This window comes from Bacillus rossius, chromosome 3 (genome assembly GCF_032445375.1).
Source record: "Bacillus rossius redtenbacheri isolate Brsri chromosome 3, Brsri_v3, whole genome shotgun sequence".
NCBI classification, from domain to species: Eukaryota; Metazoa; Arthropoda; class Insecta; order Phasmatodea; family Bacillidae; genus Bacillus; species Bacillus rossius.
The window spans coordinates 112,099,401-112,120,825 of record NC_086332.1 but is presented as its reverse complement, the minus strand read 5'-3'; the positions used below and the strand labels follow the sequence as shown (position 1 = coordinate 112,120,825).

The 21,425-nt window shown below is 37.0% G+C and overlaps 1 protein-coding gene across 2 annotated transcripts in view; it reads right to left on the bottom strand.

The window, feature by feature from the left end:
- LOC134531143 (AMP deaminase 2) overlaps positions 1–21,425 on the bottom strand; it is a 224,518-nt gene that overhangs the window by 72,379 nt on the left and 130,714 nt on the right. For both annotated transcript variants that reach the window (XM_063366754.1, XM_063366755.1), the window contains exons 6-10: positions 17,787–17,916; positions 17,018–17,212; positions 7,958–8,089; positions 3,029–3,192; positions 1,471–1,597 (exon numbers count right to left, since the gene is read on the bottom strand). In XM_063366754.1, the coding sequence (XP_063222824.1) occupies positions 1,471–1,597; positions 3,029–3,192; positions 7,958–8,089; positions 17,018–17,212; positions 17,787–17,916 (748 nt within the window). The remainder of the gene's footprint in view (positions 1–1,470; positions 1,598–3,028; positions 3,193–7,957; positions 8,090–17,017; positions 17,213–17,786; positions 17,917–21,425) is intronic.

Genomic DNA, 21,425 nt, shown 5'->3' with positions numbered 1-21,425 from the left:
AAATCATTTTGGTAACTAAACAAGCATCTAAAACGATGGTTCTCCAATGTATGTTAAGGCACACTGGTTCGCCAAGAGGATTTCTGGGGGTACCCTGTCGTATTCCAGACAAATATGTGTCCAGATATAAAATAAATATTGCTACTTTATTATACCACTTCTTTCAAATATAAGCTCAAACATTGAAGAAAACCATGGGAATCATGTTTTTCATAAACACATGAACGAATAAACTTAAACTAATTTTAATTGTATGTTTTATCCCATTTTTTCTGTAATTTTGAATTCATTACTGTAATTTATTTCACAGAAATTTGTGTCTGGTGTGCTTACACTTAACTGTTTGAGAACCACTGATTTAAACAATGTGTGAACATTTTATTGTGCCTACCGTATTTACTCGCATAATCGTCGCAGCAATTTTACCAAATTTTATAAAAAAAAAAAGTGAGGTGCGACCATTATACGAGGAAAAATTAAAAAAAATTTTTTTTTTTAAGTAAATTATTTTAGTAAATCGCTTCAAAATGCTAAATTAAAGAAGATAATATCTAGGTACATGGTACCTATACGTAATATTTATTTACAATATGCGCAAAAACAACTTTTGGTTACAAGAAGTTTGGCAAAATAAAAATATAGTATAAACACAACATTGCGAAAAAATTAATAAACAAAATACATTTATAAAACACATTCAGTCTGACCACGCACCAAGTTTATCTATTCATTGTCTGAACTAGATTCTGATGCATCAGATTCATTTGTTGGGACGTCAACGTCATCTTAGTCGCTGCTGTCGTCACGTGTTATTCAAATTGTCTTTTTGTTTTCGCCAGTCACGAACAAGTTTTCCACTTACTGAAAATTCTCTTTCCGCGGCCCGATTTCCGTGCTCTTCTGCAAATGCGATTACGTATGCGAATTGTATTTACCCATATTTTCACAAAATGAACTTTCTCAAACTCTGCAATTACCAGTACTTTCCACTCCACTGCAAACGAGATAAAACAATGGCATCACAGCATCTTCCACACACATTCCTTCCTCCCACACGGCCAATTAGGACATGCCGCTCAAGGTTGGACCAATGATAAGCGCCACGTGAAAGCAGGCTGTTCCATTGTGTTTACGGCTGTTCCGATCGCGCCTCGCGCTTCAGTCGCTGTCAATAAATTAGGTTGCAAAGATTATGGGGAGAATCTTAAATACCAGATTCATTACCTCAACAATAGGTGCGACGATTAAGCGATGGCGACGATTATTCGAGTAAATACGGTATTACCTGTCCTGCACATTGTGTTCTTATCTTACTGCATTCAGGACAATCTGCTGACTCCTGCTAGTCGACCCAACCAGCAACATGTTGCAGCCACATGACCAGACAAAATAATGTATTTTTGTGGGTTTGTCCAAATCAATGAAACACACTTGAAACATACTTAACATTAACATGTAAACACTACTTACATATTGCAGGAACATATGAAGTTCAGGATGTGATTTTGGATCATTGGTCACTTCAAACAGGGGCTGGAAGATGTTGGTTAGCAGTTCCTGGAAGTTCCTCATCAGCTTGTTCAACTTGAATATGTCGCTGGAACACATACCACATCTATGTCATTTCATCATTCATTCTCTATCCACTGTTGATAATCAATCATCTCAATGTGATGTTAAATGTGGCAACAAAGATGCACCCATATCACATAGAAGTTAGAAGTATACCTAAAATGTGCTGTGTAACAACCGAGTTTACTCACATTCACAACAAAAAAAAAGCATCCCGCAGTTAGGCCTAGAGGAATATTAAAATAATACAAAACTTCAAAGACCAACACTTCAAAATATTGAATATTTGGTTAGTTACAAATATTTCACCTTCTATAACTCGTATGTTGTAGATCAATTGTGACAGTTGATGTTAAGAGATTTGTGTGATAATAATTTCCAGGACCACACAATCAAAACCATAAAATATAATTGGTATTTTAAACACACAAGTAGGCTTCTGCGAATCTAGGATTTTTGTCTCGAATTGAATCTTTAAAGATTCCTGAACCTCGAATCTTTTTCGAATCATGAGAATTTTTTCCCTGCCGAAGTTTGACACTTGACTGAGAAGTTTTTTCAGCTAGGTATTCATTATATTCAGTTACATGGTATCTTTGAATTTGAAGAATAAGACACGTTGTTGTACCTAGACGGGCAGGTCAGACATTCAATAATTCAGTGTATTGCATATTTGCATGAATTTTACATAAAAACAAAATACCTATATACAGTAAACTCTCGATTATCCGGGCCTGGATTATCCGGTTTTCGGGTTATCCGTGCTTGATTTTTTTTAATGAAGTTGTAAAAAAAATGACGGGTGTAGCTACGCCGCGACTGCGCTGCGCTTTTTTTTTTTTTTTTTTTTTTTACTGCTGTCAGAAAGCTTTTTACCTGACACTTCAGACCCTTGTTGCCCAGCCACCTTCACCCGTCAATTTGTCACACTTTAAACCAAAAAGGAATGACTTGACTGCTGCTTCCGGCTCAAATCCCCCCCCAGTTCCCTTTTATAGTTTTTGGCAGTTCACGAAAATCTACTGGATAAATGTGTAGAGTAGCAGTTCCTGGAAAATAAAATGAACAATAAGTGACCTGCATAAAAACATATTTTTTGAAGAATTTAAATATTTAAACAAAGATTTTAACATATTATGAATGTAGTTGACTTAATACAACCAATAATTTACTACAGTTATTATTTGCCTATTTTCCCAGAAAATACTACTCTATGGATGTTCTATTTCCTTTCCCTAGGTATTATTTAGTGGAAATGATTGATAAATTTTTTTTTAATATTTTCAAAATATTCTAATTCATACTATTTGAATTTGTTACTTATATTCAATAAAAATGTGGTATGTGGGTTCAAATTCAATTCAAACTAAATAGTTATTCATTTTCTACCAGAAAGTTTCAAATTTGTACAATTTCCTGTCTAATAATGAACGATTCTCTGGTCCGTGCCACTCACTAGAGCCTGGGTATCTGTATGAGCCAGCGCACGTTGTCCGAGTACACGTCCCCAGCGATGGCCCACCGAGCCAGCTTGTCCCACTCGTCAGTGCTCTTGCCGTAGATGGACAGTCGCAGCTCCGAGTTCTGGTACTTGCTCTCCTCCAGGTCGAACGCCACCTCCTGCACCGATGACGAACAACTGAACTGCTTTGTGACGTGGGAATTTAACTGCTTTACAACAGATATAGCATAAGTTTTAACAATTTACTACTTTACAAGTTTGCCTGCTTAACAAGTTTACATAATTTTTAAACTTCTATACTATTATAAAACTGTAACTCTCTGTTAGTCTGTCTGTTTGTTTGTTTGTTTGGTCGAGCATAATGCAAAAACTACTACACCAATTTTGATCAAATTTTTTTTATTAGAAAGGTCTTTGGCTACATTAGAACTAGGCTATATATTTACATAATACCATCCCTAAAGAGGTAAAAAAAAGGGTAAATTTAATTTTAAGATAGTTAATTATATCTCTGAAACTAATAGAGCTAAAGAAAATATATTCAAAAACTAATAATAAACATACAAAAAATTTAACAAACAATTTTCAATTATGAAAAAAAAACCCTAAAGTGTGATTAAGGGAGAAGTATGTTTTACAGATGAATAATAAAATCTCAGAATTTAATTATGGGTTACAAGTTATATCGGGTAACAATAATAAACATACTAATACAAACAATCACAATTTTTATTTTTTTTTGGAAAATTCAACCCATAAAAGGTAAAAAAGGGGTCGGTATGTTTTTAAGAATACTAATTTTATTCCTCCGAAATTAATAAAGGTAATAGAGCTGTGCCAATCCATATCGACAGGTACCGATATTGCTGATATTTTGGTGTAGCGGATCGTATTCAGGATCCACCAAAACAAGAAAAATAATTGCCGATACTGTTTGTTTTTGCCCAGATATTGTTATTGTTGAATTGTTTGACTTAATTATTTCAAGGATTTGGAATAAACTTTACCATAATTATTGCACGAATAGCTATGTAATAATTTTTTTTAAATTAGGTTTCATAATTAACTTCGCAACACGGTATAAGTTTCCCCGAATTACGTTTCCTTTTTCTTTTTATGTTAATTGTGCGACATAAAATGGCGATGTCTCGCAGTCCGTACACAAAGACCGGGAGCGGTAATAAAAACCGTAAATATATATCTAAGATAACGTGTGTACAAAATACAAAATGCTTTGGCAGTTTTCTTAAAACAAATGTCTGTTTAGCTAACTTATCCCCAAAAATAAATTTTCACCAAAGCCAACTAATACGCAGTTTTATTTCTGTTTACGTTAGATACAACAGGTCGGCCGGCAGTAGTTTGAGAAGTTAGCGAGAGATAGCTCTCCCGTCGCTACATTAGGTAGTTCGTACGTTTCTAGGCAGATGGCTCTCAAATCGTAATCGATTGACCAAATTTTGATTTTCTTTTAGTGTACCGCTTGAATACAATACGTGTTTTGTTTATTAATGGCAACGAAACTGCTCAAAATTATTATTTATTGTGACGCCTGTAACTTTACGAGATACTTCAGCTTTACTATCCAAATATAAACAAATGCAGTAATTAATGCATCCTTGAATTTTTTTTACTAGTCTTTTTTTCTTTATTTCGGTTTTAATAAAAGTCGGCAATTAACACACGTGCTTGTTATTTTTCTGTATGAGTGGTGTTGATCAGTACATTTTAATGGCTGAATAAAAAAAAGTAATTTTCGTGAGAATACCATGTCGTTCATTTGGAAATACTTTACAGTTTTAGGAGACGATAATTCCAAAGCTAAATGTTATAAGAAAGATCGAGAGTTGGAACAAAAGCACGTGGTTTCAATACTAGAAATCTAAGAAAACGCCTAGAAAAGAAACATGCGAAATTAATAATGAAGGTAAGAGGCAGTGCATTGTTAGACCATTCAAAGTTGGCATAGAACACATTGCTAGTCTGTCCTTTAAGTTCACGTCCCTACATCCCTAAACAAATGCACCCACAGTTTGAAGGATGCATTCTAAAGGATGTATGATATCCAAATTGTTTTACAGCTAGCACTACCTGTTGGTTTGTCATTGTACTAATGTGGATTGGCATTTTATATTCATGACATCTGTAGCAAGGAATCAAACCAAGCTAACTGCTACCATTTTTGTAGCAGTAAACCACGGTCTGATTACCATTTTTGGTCTTGCTGGGTGGATCTTTAGGTTCACAATGTTATTAGTAATGAACAGAAAACAAGGTGTGATTCCGTCTGAATATAATTACGTCAAATTTATTAAAGGAAAATTTATAACAGATATTAAAAAAATATAAACATACAATATTAATTACATTCTTAAACAGCTCTCAGGTATATTCAAAAAAACTATTGGCCGGCCGTACATGGAATTATCAAAGTTTCATTTACTAAAAATACATGAACCAATAAAAAAAATACAAATATATATTAAAACTATCCCAGTATAGGTATGTACTTAAAGTCCAGAAATTATGTTTGTATGATTAAATTTGTCTGACGGCGTAATTCAGGAAAGTTCAAAAAGGGTCAAAAGATACAGAAGCGCCGGAGGTCGTGGCTTCGTTTCCCGGAGATCACGCGGGAACATGATGCCAGGGCGCTTGTGTCCTGTTGAGGGAGGGAGATGAAAATGCCAATTCGGCGTCCGGCTCTCGGACCCTGTCTGGAACAGTCCGAATCAAAACTGATCAGAACTAGAACACAGACAGTATACGGGGCAGAAAATGACCGGAAAAGTTAAGGGGAGGTTGGGGAAAGTCGCGGATCGTCACTCACCAGACAGGGAAGTTGACTTCTATTTACAGATACGTCGCCAGCCAGGAACTGGATCCCGCGAATACGCGGCTGGGCGCGTGGGCGTGGTCGTTTTCTTCATTTCAAAAAAAATTTAAAAGAAAAATAATTATTACATTTTGTACTACGCAGACGGACTAAAATACATAAAAAAATTACAGGGATAGCATCCCTTACATAAGCGACTACATAGTCGGTTGCGGCCGGATGGAAGACTTGCAGTGTCTCGTCGATCCGCCGATTTTCGCGAACGGTCCGTCTGCAGTCGCGACGCGAAGTGTCTCGCGGAAAACCGCGTCTCATAATTAAAAGTAATGTTGAATCAAAAGTGGTGGGGAGGGGGCTGGGAGTCCGGACCGAAAGGTTCCGAAGTTCCCCGAGTGGGCATCATAAAAAAAACTCTGACTGATGTCTCGAAGTTGGTAGCACTGGCCGACTTTAGCGCTACCTGTTGAGAGGTGTCTGAAATAAAAAAGAATCGACTTGCCCAAGGCGTCTGCTTTACCAAGGGAATAAAGGGCGCAGTCTTGTGCTACACTCTGGCGGCCTACAGGATAAGTTGGCTGGGAAGTTCACGAATTTGCCGCTAGGTATCGTGTGCGGTCCATCTTGGCACACATATTTTTTATGCAAGGCGTCCTTGGAGACGGTCGCTGTCTATGGGGTTTCTGACCTGTCATTGGCCTTAGACGAATTCTTAGAACTCAAGAGGGGGGGAAAACGCAACGACGCTGGGAACAAGCGTCCATGACGTGCTTTTCGAGGAGAGAACCTAATACGTATTCGTGACAGTAAAGGCTATGGTCAGCTAGTCTCTGAGAAATGGTAACAGCTCGTCCAGAGCTGCTGTAGGCGGTTTTAGTCATGAAGTGAAGTAATGTTACATGACTGGGACGTGCCTGGAAGCGAGGGAAATTTTAAGCGAGCTGCCAACAAAGTATTAGATCTGCAAAATATCAGCTACGTCTCTGGGAAAAGTGCTTCAGACTACTGGCACAAAGTTTAACTTAGGGGAGTACACCAGTCTAACAAAGTGTAAATCGCCCTTTAGTAACGAAATTATAGAGCAAATAAAATTTCCAAAATTAATTTAAAATTATAATAAAATTAGGAAAAAAAACGTGTCGAAATACCAAATTTCCGGCACACATCTAAGGTGAGCCAGTAAAATGTAAAAAAAAGTATACATAAATATTAAAATTATTTATATTGTATCTGTCCGGGATCGGCCGATATTAAAAATTAATATCGGCATATCGGTAGTTCGGTGTATCGGCAATATTTGCAGATCGGCACAGCTATAAAAGGTAATAAATAAACTAGGGTACAAATAATAAATGTACGAGTATCACTAACCTAAATTTTACCAGTTTGCATAATTCAAACCCTAACGTTGGTAAAGTATATAGGTGTGTTTTTAAAATAAAAAAGCTAACACTCCAAATTCCACTAGGAAAAGTAATAAGATATGATCCTGGTCCAATCATTCTGACTTTGATTTTCCACTGTTTCCAGAAATGAATCCTGGTGAATGCTGGGATGGTTGCTTACCACAGGTCATGGTCTATTCCTCTCTATATCCCTGTCTTGTGTGGCGAGTTATTTCCTCTAATGAGCTCGCTGTCAGCATTATGTTAAACCATAAAATAAAACACGGTTTCCACAAAATACAGTAGAAAAATTTCCCTGATTTTCCTATGACGAAAATTACAAATTTCTCAGACAAATTATTTAAAATAATTTACCTACTTTGAAAATATCTGTAAGAAAATAAAGACCATAAGCCTCTGCCATCCCTATAGCTGTACTACTTCAAACAGAACCTTGAATACGCTATTTTACAGTGTTTGTGACTATGCATTAAAACATCACCTGGAAAAAAAATGTTTCAAGTCTGGGTGATGGCATACTGGGGCATGAAATTTCCCCCTTAAATTACTGTCACTAAGTCATTTCCATCACTTTTCCAGTTTTTAAAGTAAATGCCGAATTTCCCTGACCAATTTCAATTTCCCTGACTTTTCAGAATGTGGACACCTTGTAAAATTAGATGCAAATCCACATGATATGAGTACCTTTATAATCCTTGCAAAGAAGCTGCCGTTCAGATAGTTGTCTGTCTTCAGGAACACTTCACGCAACCTGCTCTCTCCAATGGGGTTGTACTTGGCGTTGAACTTATCGAAGCGGTGGAAAGTGTTGCGGTCCTAAGAAATACATGTGTTATCTCAAAATGCCAGTTCATGTCAGACGAAACTACAAACTAACTCCCATCCTGAACTAAGCACGACAAGCCATACCATCTGTGAACAAAACAAGTACTCCTCCATATTCAACACTGGAACAGTAATTTACATAATGCAATGAAACTTGTTATGATAGTACCTCATAAAAAAGTCAAAAAGCACAAACTGGTAAATGAGAGATACCTGAAGAATGAAAAATACTATGTATGGCACAAACACAAACCTGCAGTTATGTTCAATGTAATTTGTATGAACTTACAACTAAAAATCTGCCTATCCTAGAAATACAAAAATCGAAAAAAGACTTGTTATCAATTAAACTGAGACAAATGTTCCTGTTCCTAGCTTTTGAAACTAATACTAATAATTTCATGAAACTATACTTAATTAACCATTCCATTAACTTAAGTTTACTGTTTAGTTGCAAACAAGAGCTTGTATGCAAAATTTTCCTATTAACTATGAAAGTAATAACTTCATTAAGTTAATGAAGGTGGAAGTAGGTAAAAACCACAAATTGGTAGTACAGTGCCTTAAGAAAAAGGAATAATAGTTGGCAGATATTCACTCAAATTTGAGTGATCAGTGATATAGTATTTTATTATTATGAATTATCTTGCTTGAGCTTGTTTATACCCTTGTATTCACACTTACAATTTCCATTTGTTGTTGTTCTGTATGTGTTAAAAATTACTTCATGATCTAGTCTTTTTCTATGCTGCAGAAATCCAAAGCAAGGTAGTTAAAGCTAGAGTCCCGTAAAAGTGGTTTTATTTTTCCTTAAATTTCGTTTTGAAAAAATCAAATTTCGGTTTTATTTCGCTGTTTTGGTTTTCCATGTTTAACTTTTGAGAATGGTTTTATGAACTACATATTCAAACGACACCACAAATTTTAAAAGAATGTACTAACTATACATATGGAATTTTACTAATAAATATAAAAAAGTAAGATTACTGTACAAATAAACTACACATATTTGAGCATTTCACTTTACATGACACCTAGGTTAAAAAAAAAAAAAAAACTTTAACAGGCTGGTTTACAACTGCAGGGCATTGCTTAATATTAAGCATATGTCTTTGTAATTGTTAATTAATAAATACAGTTTCAAATGTCCCAATTGGAAAGAAATAATTTCAATGTAAAATAACAATGTTTAGTTGAAAGACACCATTGTATAGACTTCAGCATTTTCTGGTTTGAGATTTCTTCTTCTGTCGCTAACTATGCAAGCATATGTAGAAAAAGACTCTCTCTGAATCAACATTGGTTGGAGGCAACCATAGTACATAATTTTAAAGCAAATTTTGCAAATTCAGGATATTCTGCTTTAAGTGAACAAAGAATTTGACACAGATCAACAGTCTGTGTGTGTGTGCGTCTCATAACTGTTCTGAAAATACTCGTTTCAGGACTGTCAAACCTCCAATAATTGGTGGTTGCAAACGTGGTTTTTTGAAAGCTGGCAATTTGTACATTAAATTTTCTATGTCTTTTTCATTCATGGATCGAACTGTGAGGTGCCTTGGATTTAATAGTTCACTGCATGCTTTGAAAATATTTCTGGCAGGATCTGTGGACATCAATGTTTTGAGCTTAGTTTCGCTTTGTTGAGCAGCTGTTTTCAATTTAGCTGTTACTTCAGCCTGTTTTACAGTTCGAAGAACTGAAAGTTTTTGCTTTAAAGCAGGTGAGAATACTCCTTCCTTGAGCAACTCCAGCTTGGTGCAGATATCCTCCAATTTGAGATGGAGAAGATGGGATGTTGGGAAAGAGTTACTTTCCAATAATTCTACTAAGGCAACCAATTTTGGGCAATTTTCACTGAAGAAACAAGCTTGTATTCTGACTTCCTGAAGTTGATATTTGGACATGTCATTCATGAAATTCACCCCTGCATTGTTACAGTCAGAAACTTCATTCATAAATTCAACTGTCATCTAGATATTGATCAATGTAAACAACTGCCTTGAACCACGAGTTCCAACGTGTCGGTACTGGCATTGGAAATTGCTTGACATCCTTACGATCTTCATGCTTCTCCCTAAGGAACGACAGATAAGCATGTTTCCTTTTTCTTGTGTTCAAAAAAGCACTTTTGACATTAACGACAAAACTGTTTAACTCACTAAGAGTACGTTGCCAAGTACTACCTACCAGATTAATTTTGTGCGCCCAGCACTGAATATGTATCAAATGTTCACCAATAACTCCAACAAAGGTATTTGCACATTTGTTCATGTACACAGCCGAGTCTGTAACAATCGCAATGCAGTTCTCAAACTTCACTTCATATGTATTTAAGGTTTCAAGTATGGCCTGAGTGCATGTTGTTGAATTGGCAGTGTCCAAAATCACTGAAGCTGCCAAGTGCACATTATTAAGTGAAGAGGATTTGAGTGGCTTGAAGAGAATACTTAAAACACAATTACCTCCATTGTCTGTAGTTTCATCGCACAATATGATTAAGTCTTCATCTTTAACATTTTTGTTAATTTCCTTTTTCATTTTGTCACCAATTAATGGGACATACTTTCTTCGCAAGGTGTTAGCACTAGGCAAATCTCCACCTCCAGACACATTACTAGCAATCCAAGTCCGTAAACTGGGATGGTCAAGTTTCTCCAGTGGAATGCTTGCAGAAAATAATGCTTCTGTCGTGCCTCTCACAAACAATTCCTTGTCAGTTTTGGCTTTATTTGCCATTTCTTGTTGTTCTTGAAGTGATAGCTGCCATTTGCATACACTTCCAAAGTTTCAGCTTCTTGTGGCGATCACTTTCAAGGTGTTTCTTTAAAGTATCCATGCTTTCATGCTCTAGCCTACAGTTGCAAAACTTGCACGTAAGAATGTTGTCTGTGACATAAAATCCATCACATTTAAACTGAGCAACCCTGACCTTAGGATTTGGCATGATGCCCTAGCTATTATCTCACATAGTTCTTATTAAAATAAACTGATTATTTCAGGCATTATTCTGACAATGTACACAATACAAACAAAAGGATGGCAGATAGGCAAGTTTTGCTTGGCTAAATAATAGTGGCACGGCGTATACTGCACTATAAAGTCATAACCGTTGGCAAATAAAAATTGTAGGCTTGAAACAGCTCGGCACGGCCTGGTGTCGCCTAGCGCGCTGCCTCGGCACAGCCCGGTGTCGCCTAGCGCGCTGCCTCGGCACAGCCCGGTGTCGCCTAGCGCGCTGCCTACGCATGGCCCGTTGACGCCTAGCGCACTGCTACGGCACGGCCCGGTGACACCTAGCGCGCTGCCTCGGCACGGCCCGGTGTCACCTAGCGCACTGTGTCGGCACGGCCAATGACACCTAGCGCACTGCATGGGCACGGCCCGGTGTCACCTAGCGCACTGCATGGGCACGGCCCGGTGTCACCTAGCGCGCTGCCTCGGCACGGCCCGGTGTCACCTAGCGCACTGCCTCGGCACGGCCCGGTGTCACCTAGCGCACTGCCTCGGCACAGCCCGGTGTCACCTAGCGCACTGCATCGGCACGGCCCGGTGTCGCCTAGCGCACTGCCTCGGCACGGCCCGGTGACACCTAGCGCACTGCATGGGCACGGCCAGGTGTCACCTAGCGCACTGCCTCGGCACGGCCCGGTGTCACCTAGCGCACTGCATGGGCACGGCCCAGTGTCACCTAGCGCACTGCATGGGCACGGCCCGGTGTCACCTAGCGCACTGCCTCGGCACGGCCCGGTGTCACCTAGCGTACTGCCTCGGCACGGCCCGGTGTCACCTAGCGCACTATGTCGGCACGGCCCATGACACCTAGCGCACTGCATGGGCACGGCCCGTTGTCACCTAGCGCGCAGCCTCGGCACGGCCCGGTGTCACCTAGCGCGCTACCTCGGCACGGCCGGTGTCACCTAGCGCACTGCCTCGGCACGGCCCGGTGACACCTAGCGCACTGCCTCGGCACGGCCCGGTGTCACAAAGCGCACTGCCTCGGCATGGCCCGGTGTCACCTAACGCACTGCCTCGGCACGGCCCGGTTTCACCTAACGCACTGCCTCGGCACGGCCCGCTGCCACCTAGCGCACTGCCTCGGCACGGCCCGGTGACACCTAGCGCACTGCCTCGGCACGGCCCGGTGTCACCTAGCGCACTGCCTCGGCACGGCCCGGTGTCACCTAGCGCACTGCCTCGGCACGGCCCGGTATCACCTAGCGCACTGCCTCGGCACGGCCCGGTGACACCTAGCGCACTGCATGGGCACGGCCCGGTGTCACCTAGCGCACTGCATGGGCACGGCCCGTTGTCACCTAGCACACTGTTTCGGCACGGCCCGGTGTCACCTAGCGCACTGCATGGGCACGGCCCGGTGTCACCTAGCACACTGCATGGGCACGGCCCGGTGTCACCTAGCGCACTGCCTCCGCACGGCCCGGTGCCTTGGATCGGCATGTCTCAACTTAGTATTTATGTAATATTTCTTGCTGTTGTTCTTTGTCCCGTTGACGCCGTATTCACTTGCTTGGCGGCCGTGTTGCATTTGCTGTGAATTGTAGTTTCGGCAGTTAAAGGTCACTGATTTTGCTTATCAATCGGCGTAGTGCCTTGTGTTCATGTTTACGAGTAGGTAGCCAAGCCAGTCAAACGTAGTTGAAAGCATGAGGTTGTTAACTGTTCAACATGAAAGGAAGAATTAAAAATTTATATTTCTCTACAAGATTAATGTGTAAATACAGCTGTAAGGCAACAGTTTTTAGCAAAGAATTGGGTTGAAAATCATGGCAGCTATATTGTGTTGAAAACATCGCCGATATTTTTTATTAACTTTGTGTTGATGCTCAGGTACGTTTTCTTTTTTTAATTTGTTTATGATTGCAGTTACTGCTTTCGTTTCAAATTGTCATGAATACGTGACGGGAATACTGTAAATCATTATTTATTTTCATTACTACAAAGCGGCCATGTTGGAAGTTAGAAAAATGGCGATGTGCCGTCAACATAGTGTTTACTTGTTTTTCGCGATGTGGTCTAATTCATTAGCCAGAGTCTAATTATTATCTTAGCACAAAATACTCAAAATATTAATATCAGTTTTATTTCTCGAAGCTGTGCAATTTGGGTGTTTTGTCGCGAATTAAGGTAAATTGCGGTGTTATTTCGCAATATCGCGTTTCGCGAAATTTCCGTGTCTCTAGTTAAAGCTGATCCTTTTCCATTTAGCCAGCAATACCCACCCTCTCTCTATAAGTCCATCACTACTGTCTAGAACTAGATTCTAATATGAGGGTGAGCAAAATGAAAGCATTCTTTTTAATATTTTTATTTATACTTGATAACTTCCGTATAAGTTTTTATATTGCATTGGATAAGAGGGTTTTGCTACTTCCATACCCAAGAACAAGTGGCCTAAATCATGCAATAAGTGCCAATTTATTTAACAATGTTTAATCCAGAAAAGGTGACCTCGTATCTACTTGGATCAAATCCCTAAACACTTTTATGAAGATTCTACCAACTAAACTTTTTCACATGAAAAAAATGTTATTAATACCAGTTATTTGCACCCATTAAACCAGATTGCTTTCTGATTAAAAAATGAGTATTAAAGCCAAGGGAATCATAATGCAGTGATGATAGAGGTGATGAAAAATGTGTCAGACACAATATTTCTGATTTTATTTTTAGTACAATTTTGTTTTTAAAACAGAAGATTTTGGTGTTATTGTTCTTATTTTATAAATTCTTTTTTCTAATAGTTATCCCACCAAAATAGTGCGATGTATACAAGCTGCATTTCAACAATAAAATAATTTGTAATAAATTAAGTTGACGAGCAGCATTTGAAGTTTTTAAAAGTGATTACAAGAGATACACAATAACTAGAGGCACGATTATATGGTAATGCGCAATAAAACGAAATAACACCGAAAACCGCATGAAAACACGAAATAAAACGAAATTGTGCGAAATCTGCGATATGTCACGAAATTTCGTCTATCCTGATTATTTATGTTTTTTTCCATTCTGTAAGGAAATTCACTATCTTCAGCACAATCAAATATTTCTGACAGTAACTAGCAGCCATATATATTATATGTGACGGTGATTCATTATAGATTTTAAAATGAAGTCTCGGAATTAACGTAATATTTTCTTTAAACGGTAATCTTGTGTACCATAATAATTTAAGATGTTGATAACTATGATACAATGGCCACCGTTCACTTTCTGTAAATACAAAAATAACAAACGTCCAAAATATGTTTTTCTAAGATTACGTTTTTAATAGCCTAATTAAAATATTACACACTAAAGCGCATTGCTTTTACTGTTTATTTAAAATAAAGTACGTAGGGTACGAAAATAAAATTAACCCTGCTCAAGGAAACGATTGTAAATAATAAATAGTACATGTTTATGTCGGTATTAATTTTCACGTGCGTATGTTGGTATTCGGTATGCGTTTGTATTCGCATCTATTCTCCACTGTTTTGATCTTTCCAGCACGGCAAGTTTTTGCGTATTAAGAGGTTAAATTCTTCCTATGTGATTAAAAATTTTTGATAATGCCTAAAACGAAGATTTCTGCCAGTGACCGGTCGAAAGAATTTTCCAGCGAAGGATTTTATTTCAGTGATAAAATTTTAATGTGCAAATTCTGTAACTGCAGGCTGGACTACGAGAGACGCGATACGATTGTGAAACGTGTCGCGAGTGAGAAACATAAGCTTTTGAGGCAAAACTCATCTGTTAAACGACATCCTTGTCTAAGAGTCTTTAGTGCCATTAATTTGCTGCTCAACCCAAGAAATGTGAGTAGGGTTAGCATAGAAAATGCAAACCTACAGAAGTCTTTGCATAACTTGCCTTGTGTTTCCCATCTTCCCATTGATACATTCATACATGGCTATGTTGCTTTCAAAAAAATAATTGAGGATGAACTTTCATTGCCAGAAACAAGTCAAATTGATGTTGCAAAGGTACTGTGTTCCCTTAAAGGGGACTACAGTGAATTTGCTCAAGCCAGTTTAAGGGCAATCTGGTTCCCAACATCAAATGTTGATGCAGAACGTTCATTTTCCAGGTACTCACTGGTAGTTAGTGACAGAAGACAACGTCTCACTCCAGAAAATGCGAAAAATTTAACTATGATAGCATTTCAATAAAACCGTCTTAATAACAACTTTGGAAGTGCTTAATTGTGTAATTTTGTAGTGTATGTGATTGTAATTAAGTCATGAAATTTTTAGTAGTTATTTAAAAGTTTGAATTTATGAATTTGCAAATGAACTTAATTGTGATTAGATTATGAGGTTTTAGTGTTTATTAATATTTGTTTTAATAAATTTGCATGTCGTACAGAAAAGCAAGAAAATTTTGCCGTGGGTATTTTGAGCAAAAAAATAAAACCATGTAACACCGAAATATTTATTTCTTTACACCGAAATTTGTCTTAAAATAACACCACATAATCTTGACTCTAACAATAACACATTTAATTACTTTTCTAGTTCATGCACTGCAATATAAATTTTGTTTGAAAATAATGACATTCCTTGAATTTCAAACATTAACATTTTTTCTTGTGATTCGAATTAAGTTTTGGTTAAATGCTGCTTAGTTCCATGAATTAACTTACATTTCGGTGTTATTTCTGTTATATTGCAATTTACCACATATTTTTTTCTCTAGTAGTGATGGGATTTTCGATACTTCGATATTTGATACCTTCGATACTTGACGGTATCGCAAAGTATTGAGTATCGGAACAGTAAGTTTGATACATTTTTTCGATACCGGAATGCTTGTTCATTTGTATTGAATTAAGTTTTGAGTCGCCATCGTACAAAATACAACTACAGTAGAACCTCGATGATACGTTCCCGTTTCATACATTTTCCCGCGTCATACTCAGATTAATTTTGGTCCCGCCGAAAGTACTATATTTACAATGGTTTACTTTCCCGGAACATACACTTATAAAATCATTAATTTCCCGTTTCATCCATTTTTACAAAGCGGAAAAGTCCTAAAACTCACTAATTTTTTTGTTATATTCCTCCTGATAAACTACGTTTTAGTGCTTTATTTTGAAAAACGTTCATTGTTTACCTTTGCAAACGTAAGAAAATAACTTTTTACACCATAGATATAGATAGTATCAGGAAGACTGTGCACTTCGCTAGTAGCATCTATGGCCAGCACCAAGCGAGACTAGTGGCGCAAACTAGCAATGATTATGAAAATGGTGCACGCGCTTTACCAAGGCACGGATATCATAAAGAGGGAATTTATATAGTTCAAAACTAATTTATGTTGTTTGTAATAATTGTTACTTAATGGGAAAATATTTTTCCCTGGAGTATAGAAAGTATCGAAAGTATCGAACTGAAAAAACAATACAGTATCGAGTATCGAAAATATGGTATCTCTAGTCTCTAGTCATTGAACATTTTCCACTTATCATGTTTGTTCTCAAATACGAGGCCACAACAGCAAAGTTTTATCGTTAGTGTTTGTATGACCACAACCTCAATGTTGATAAATTCTGATTAAGATGTAACACATGCTGGTAGCAGTATAATTAAAGAGTAAAGATGAACCTGAAAAAAATTTGTCGCGTGTAACATCCAACAAGAGGAAGCCACCAAAGTAAAACAGACAGTTAAGCTATATCCTGCGCCCCACATTACTGCAAGCTGGAGTACCACTATGTTAAAGTGTCTTGTAATACTGGAGACAGTGAATTGGTGTGTCAGAGGCTTGTTTTCACCATCTCTCATCCTTCATAACACCCGACAGTGGTACCTCCTTTCCTTGTAGAGGTCTAGCTCACAGATATATGTCACGCAGTATACTAGCACGACTAAAAGACCTGCAGAGCATACATACTGACACTAAGATGCCACTCACCGCATGTACGTCCAACATGTCGACAGTGAGGTCATAGGAGGTGAGATGCATCGACTCAAATACCTCCTTCAAGGTCATATTCTTGCCCTTGGTGCAGGTGACGACCTCGTCCGCGTGGTTCTTAAGCGTCTTCTTGATGAACCGCAGCAAGTGCTTCTGGTTCATGCAGGATGCAGCATGGATGTGCGTGTCCACCTGCACGGCAAACAGCAAGCACTTACTGCTACAGCCCACCCCACACACTCTTTGCTGCAACACACCTCACTTTCTCATTCCTGCAGCACACTCCACACTCTCACCATCACATACATATAGAAGAGAACAAGTATTTATTAGGAATTTGTTTTAAGATTACCTTGCCAGATCTTGTTATAAAAGACAATATTTTTATTTCAGGTGATGTGTGTATCATCTCCCAATACGATGGACTCTTATATTTCTCCCTATTAGAGACCTATCTACAACAGTACGAACCTATGGGCTTTCAGTATCCTTATCCAAATGTGAATGACGTAAAATTGTCCCACGGAAAACTGCTGTGTCTACAATTGCCATTTAGAAATTATCGATATCTAAAATAGTCACCAGAGAGCAGTATATATACAGAAGCTTTCAGTTGATTTTGTTTATTGTTTTCATACATTGTATATGAGTAGGCATATAACTTTTGAAATAAACATGAGTCAAAGCACTGAAACAACAAAAGCAAAACCCAGCACATGGCATGTTAGTTTTCACACCTAAACTATTCTCTTGCACTGCCACCAACCTTCCTGATGTTGTAGAAGTCCCTGTGCGGCACGGCCTTCTGAGACGCGAGCTCGCGCAGTTCGTTGAGCAGCACGTGCAGCTGGAACTTGGACGACAAGTACGTCAGCCGGCGATAGCAGAACGACTTTCTAGAGAAGTGGGAAATAAAGCTAGACATTGATAGCAAGTTCACATTAGCCAGTCAGAAACATAGTGAGGCAGCTTTGTTCTCTCGCTCACCACTTAACATTACAACAGAGTCCCGCCAATCCGGGCTAGAAGGGACCGGACCCAGTCGGTAACCCTGAAATTCTGAATCAAAGAGAATTTGCCTTAAAATGCATGTTTTAGAAGTTTTAGAAGGGTAAAACTATAAAAATTGATTTTTTCTTTCATTAATTCATCTTTTTCTAAAGCTTGATTTTAGTTTTAATATAGGTTGTACTTGTAACCTACAACTGATGTAGAATTAACAAACTAAAACAAAAATTATGCTTCCCTTTATTAAATTCTAACCACATTAACAGATGTCCGAACGAGCTAAGTCCAAATTAGCTGGACTCTACTGTGCTTACGCAAAAAGTAAAATAAAACACTCTAAACTATAATGTACTTAAAGGTGAACTGATTCAATAGGCTTCCATTTAAACCACCTGATAAAGCCTTTTATTTAAATAATTTATATTGGTAAAATACAGGCTATTAATTACATTTAAAATTACAAATAATGGTAATATAAGAAGTATGTAATGAAAAGGAATGAGTAACTTTTCTAAAAAAAAAAGTATTATTTAAATTTTGGATTCTATGTAACTTGATCTAGAATTACTTCTTTTGGTTCCACAATGTTTCACTTCCTGTTTCATAACCATTAAAACAAGTTGGTTGCATTCAATGCAACTAGACAGTTGTTTCTGCATTCTGAAATGTGCAAGTTCATATCAGTGCACCCTAGGCATATTGATACAGCACACTGTGAAAGAATGTTTTAAATACTGTAGTTTTCATTTGTTAAGATGAGAACAGCCTTTGAGCAATAAATATTTGATGATTTATTTGCACTTTTATGTCAAATGTACAGTCACAGAAACTTGTCTATCATTACTTTTACAGAAAAAAAGAGAGCAGTTCAGATTTAACTACTACCTTGTTTTTAATAGCTGCAACATAGAAAAAGAGACCAAATCATGAAGTAAAATTTAACAGATACAGGAAATTTACAAGTAGAGGTTGTATGTGTGGATACAAGGGTAAAAACAGGCTAAAGCTCGTCAATTTATAATAAAATTAATTTGCTCCATCAACATCTGTGCAACAGCAGCGTAAGTTCAACTGGATATGCAGATGTCATGAACCAGCAATGCAAGTACCACCACATGAGATGATTAATTAGTCTTAAATTCATCAAACTTGAATACAATTCTCATCTCATACGTGGGAAAATATTGTAACATGTTCATACAGAATGGTCACTCGATTTGTGATACAAAATTCCTGGTTTTTTTTTTCAGATTCCTCCGCCAGCATTTTTTTATTTTTAGATCTAATAGTTTTTGTAATAAGAGAGAAAAATTTCCCCTTTTTTATTTTTTAAATATATAGTTATACAAAGAAAAACTTTGAATACACAAAAAATTGAATAAAAATATGTGACACTACATAATATGTATTTCCCACAAACACAATTTACATTATTTGGTGATTTACATTTGTTTGTCTTTATCTTCAACTACATTGTAATCATAACTGTCCTAAACTTTAAAGGCTTCTTACTTTTTAGAGAATATGCAGAGATTATGGGATTTGCAGGATGGCAATTCATATATAAAATAATTAGAATCATCCATTCTTGAGTTCGTACAAAATGCTTTAAATAAATCATAAGAGATTTAATTTCTTAATCACATTTTGTATTCAGGGTGTCTACAGATACCTGGTGAACCAAATTCCAGACTTCTTAAGGACCTTTCAACAAAATCTTCTTACAACTTTTTTAATGTCATAGGATAATTTTTTTAATGCAACAAGAAAAACTAAACACAAAAAAAATCTTAACAATTACAGGAATGTGCCTATTACTATGTTAGAAAAATTAAAACCTTTTCAGAGCCAATGTGATGAAGTTTTTGCCAAATACTACACTACAAAAAAAAACTCTAAATTATACAAAGTAAATTAAGTAATTTAAAATTACACAGGCTTGAAAACCTCTTAAAATTAAAAACCTAAAATAATTTCAGGATGTATGTATTTATGTTAAATAGTTTACAGAAGGCTTGACAATGCAAGCTTGGAGTCTTGAATCTCCTTGAGGGTAAATTTGTTTTTATGGCAAACCTATTAGTTAAACCCAAAGTTTCTTAAGACAAAGATAAAACTCACAAAATAGATGCAATTTCTCCCTTGGTTCAATATGAAATACATTGAATCCAAGAAGATGTATTTAGTAAAAAACCATTCTTTTATTTTACTATTTTAGAAATAACACTTAAAAAAAAGCCTGCCACAATGACACAAGGCCAATGAAATGTTATGCTCTACAAGAAATAACAAGAATAATAGTTTAGCATCCATAGCCTCAGTTTTACCATTGTTTTCCAAAAAATTCTAAATAAAGTTAATTTAAACATGTTTAAATGCATCGGCAGTCATGGAAGTAATAACAACAAAGTTTATTTCAAACACTTTAGATTAGGGATGGGACGAATCCACATTTTGGTCGAATCCGAACCCTTGATTGAATCCTCAGTGTTTGTCATCGAATCTCGAATCCCAGTCCCACACTAAACTTCACCACGTGTTATTAAAAAAAATCACACATTTATTTTGAAAAATTACATAGGCCTATGTATTAAAGAAAATCATGTGTATTTATAAAATTATAAAATAAGTGCATAGTGTATACACCTGATATAAAATAGAGACAAATAACCTCAAAAACCACACACGTAAGTTTGCATCTGTCTAATTCTCTGTTAAATTAATCCTTCCTATGTTTTCAATAAAATACGTTTGTATAACAGACACCATTTAAAAAAAGTTACTTTTTTTCTGCAAAGTTATATTATTGAAGGTTGGAAATGATCGATTAGTTATGCTAATTGACAAAATGCAGCGTAGTTTATCTTATGTTTGTGCTATTTCCGTTACCTTTATAATATAGTTTAGGTATACAATTTTCTAGAGCTGGACAAACCTCAGTTCTCATATTTCGAACCGAACTGAACTGAATCGAACCATAGCAAAAAATTTCGAACCTCATACAGAAATAATTGTTTTGAATTAAAATGAACCGACCACCAGCATTTTGGTCTTTAACTGAATGGTGAGAAAGAAAGGTTCTCCAGCCATATGTAAAATTAAAACATTATATAGCTTAGCTTTATTAAAACATTGCAAAACATCTTATGAGTAAACTTTATGCAATAAATAATGAATGAAAGAAAACAGTTTAGAGAAAATCATTTTGCATTTAATTTCTTTATATGTATATATATAATTTTAATTAATGAAGAAGTTCCATCTAAATTTCAAAAAGACTATCTTCCTTTTTCAGTGTACACTAGCCTTCATTTAAAAAAATACAAAGATGACGAAAATTCAGCATATGGCCACACAACATATTTTTGTGGTAGACATAACCTAACATTTTTAATAA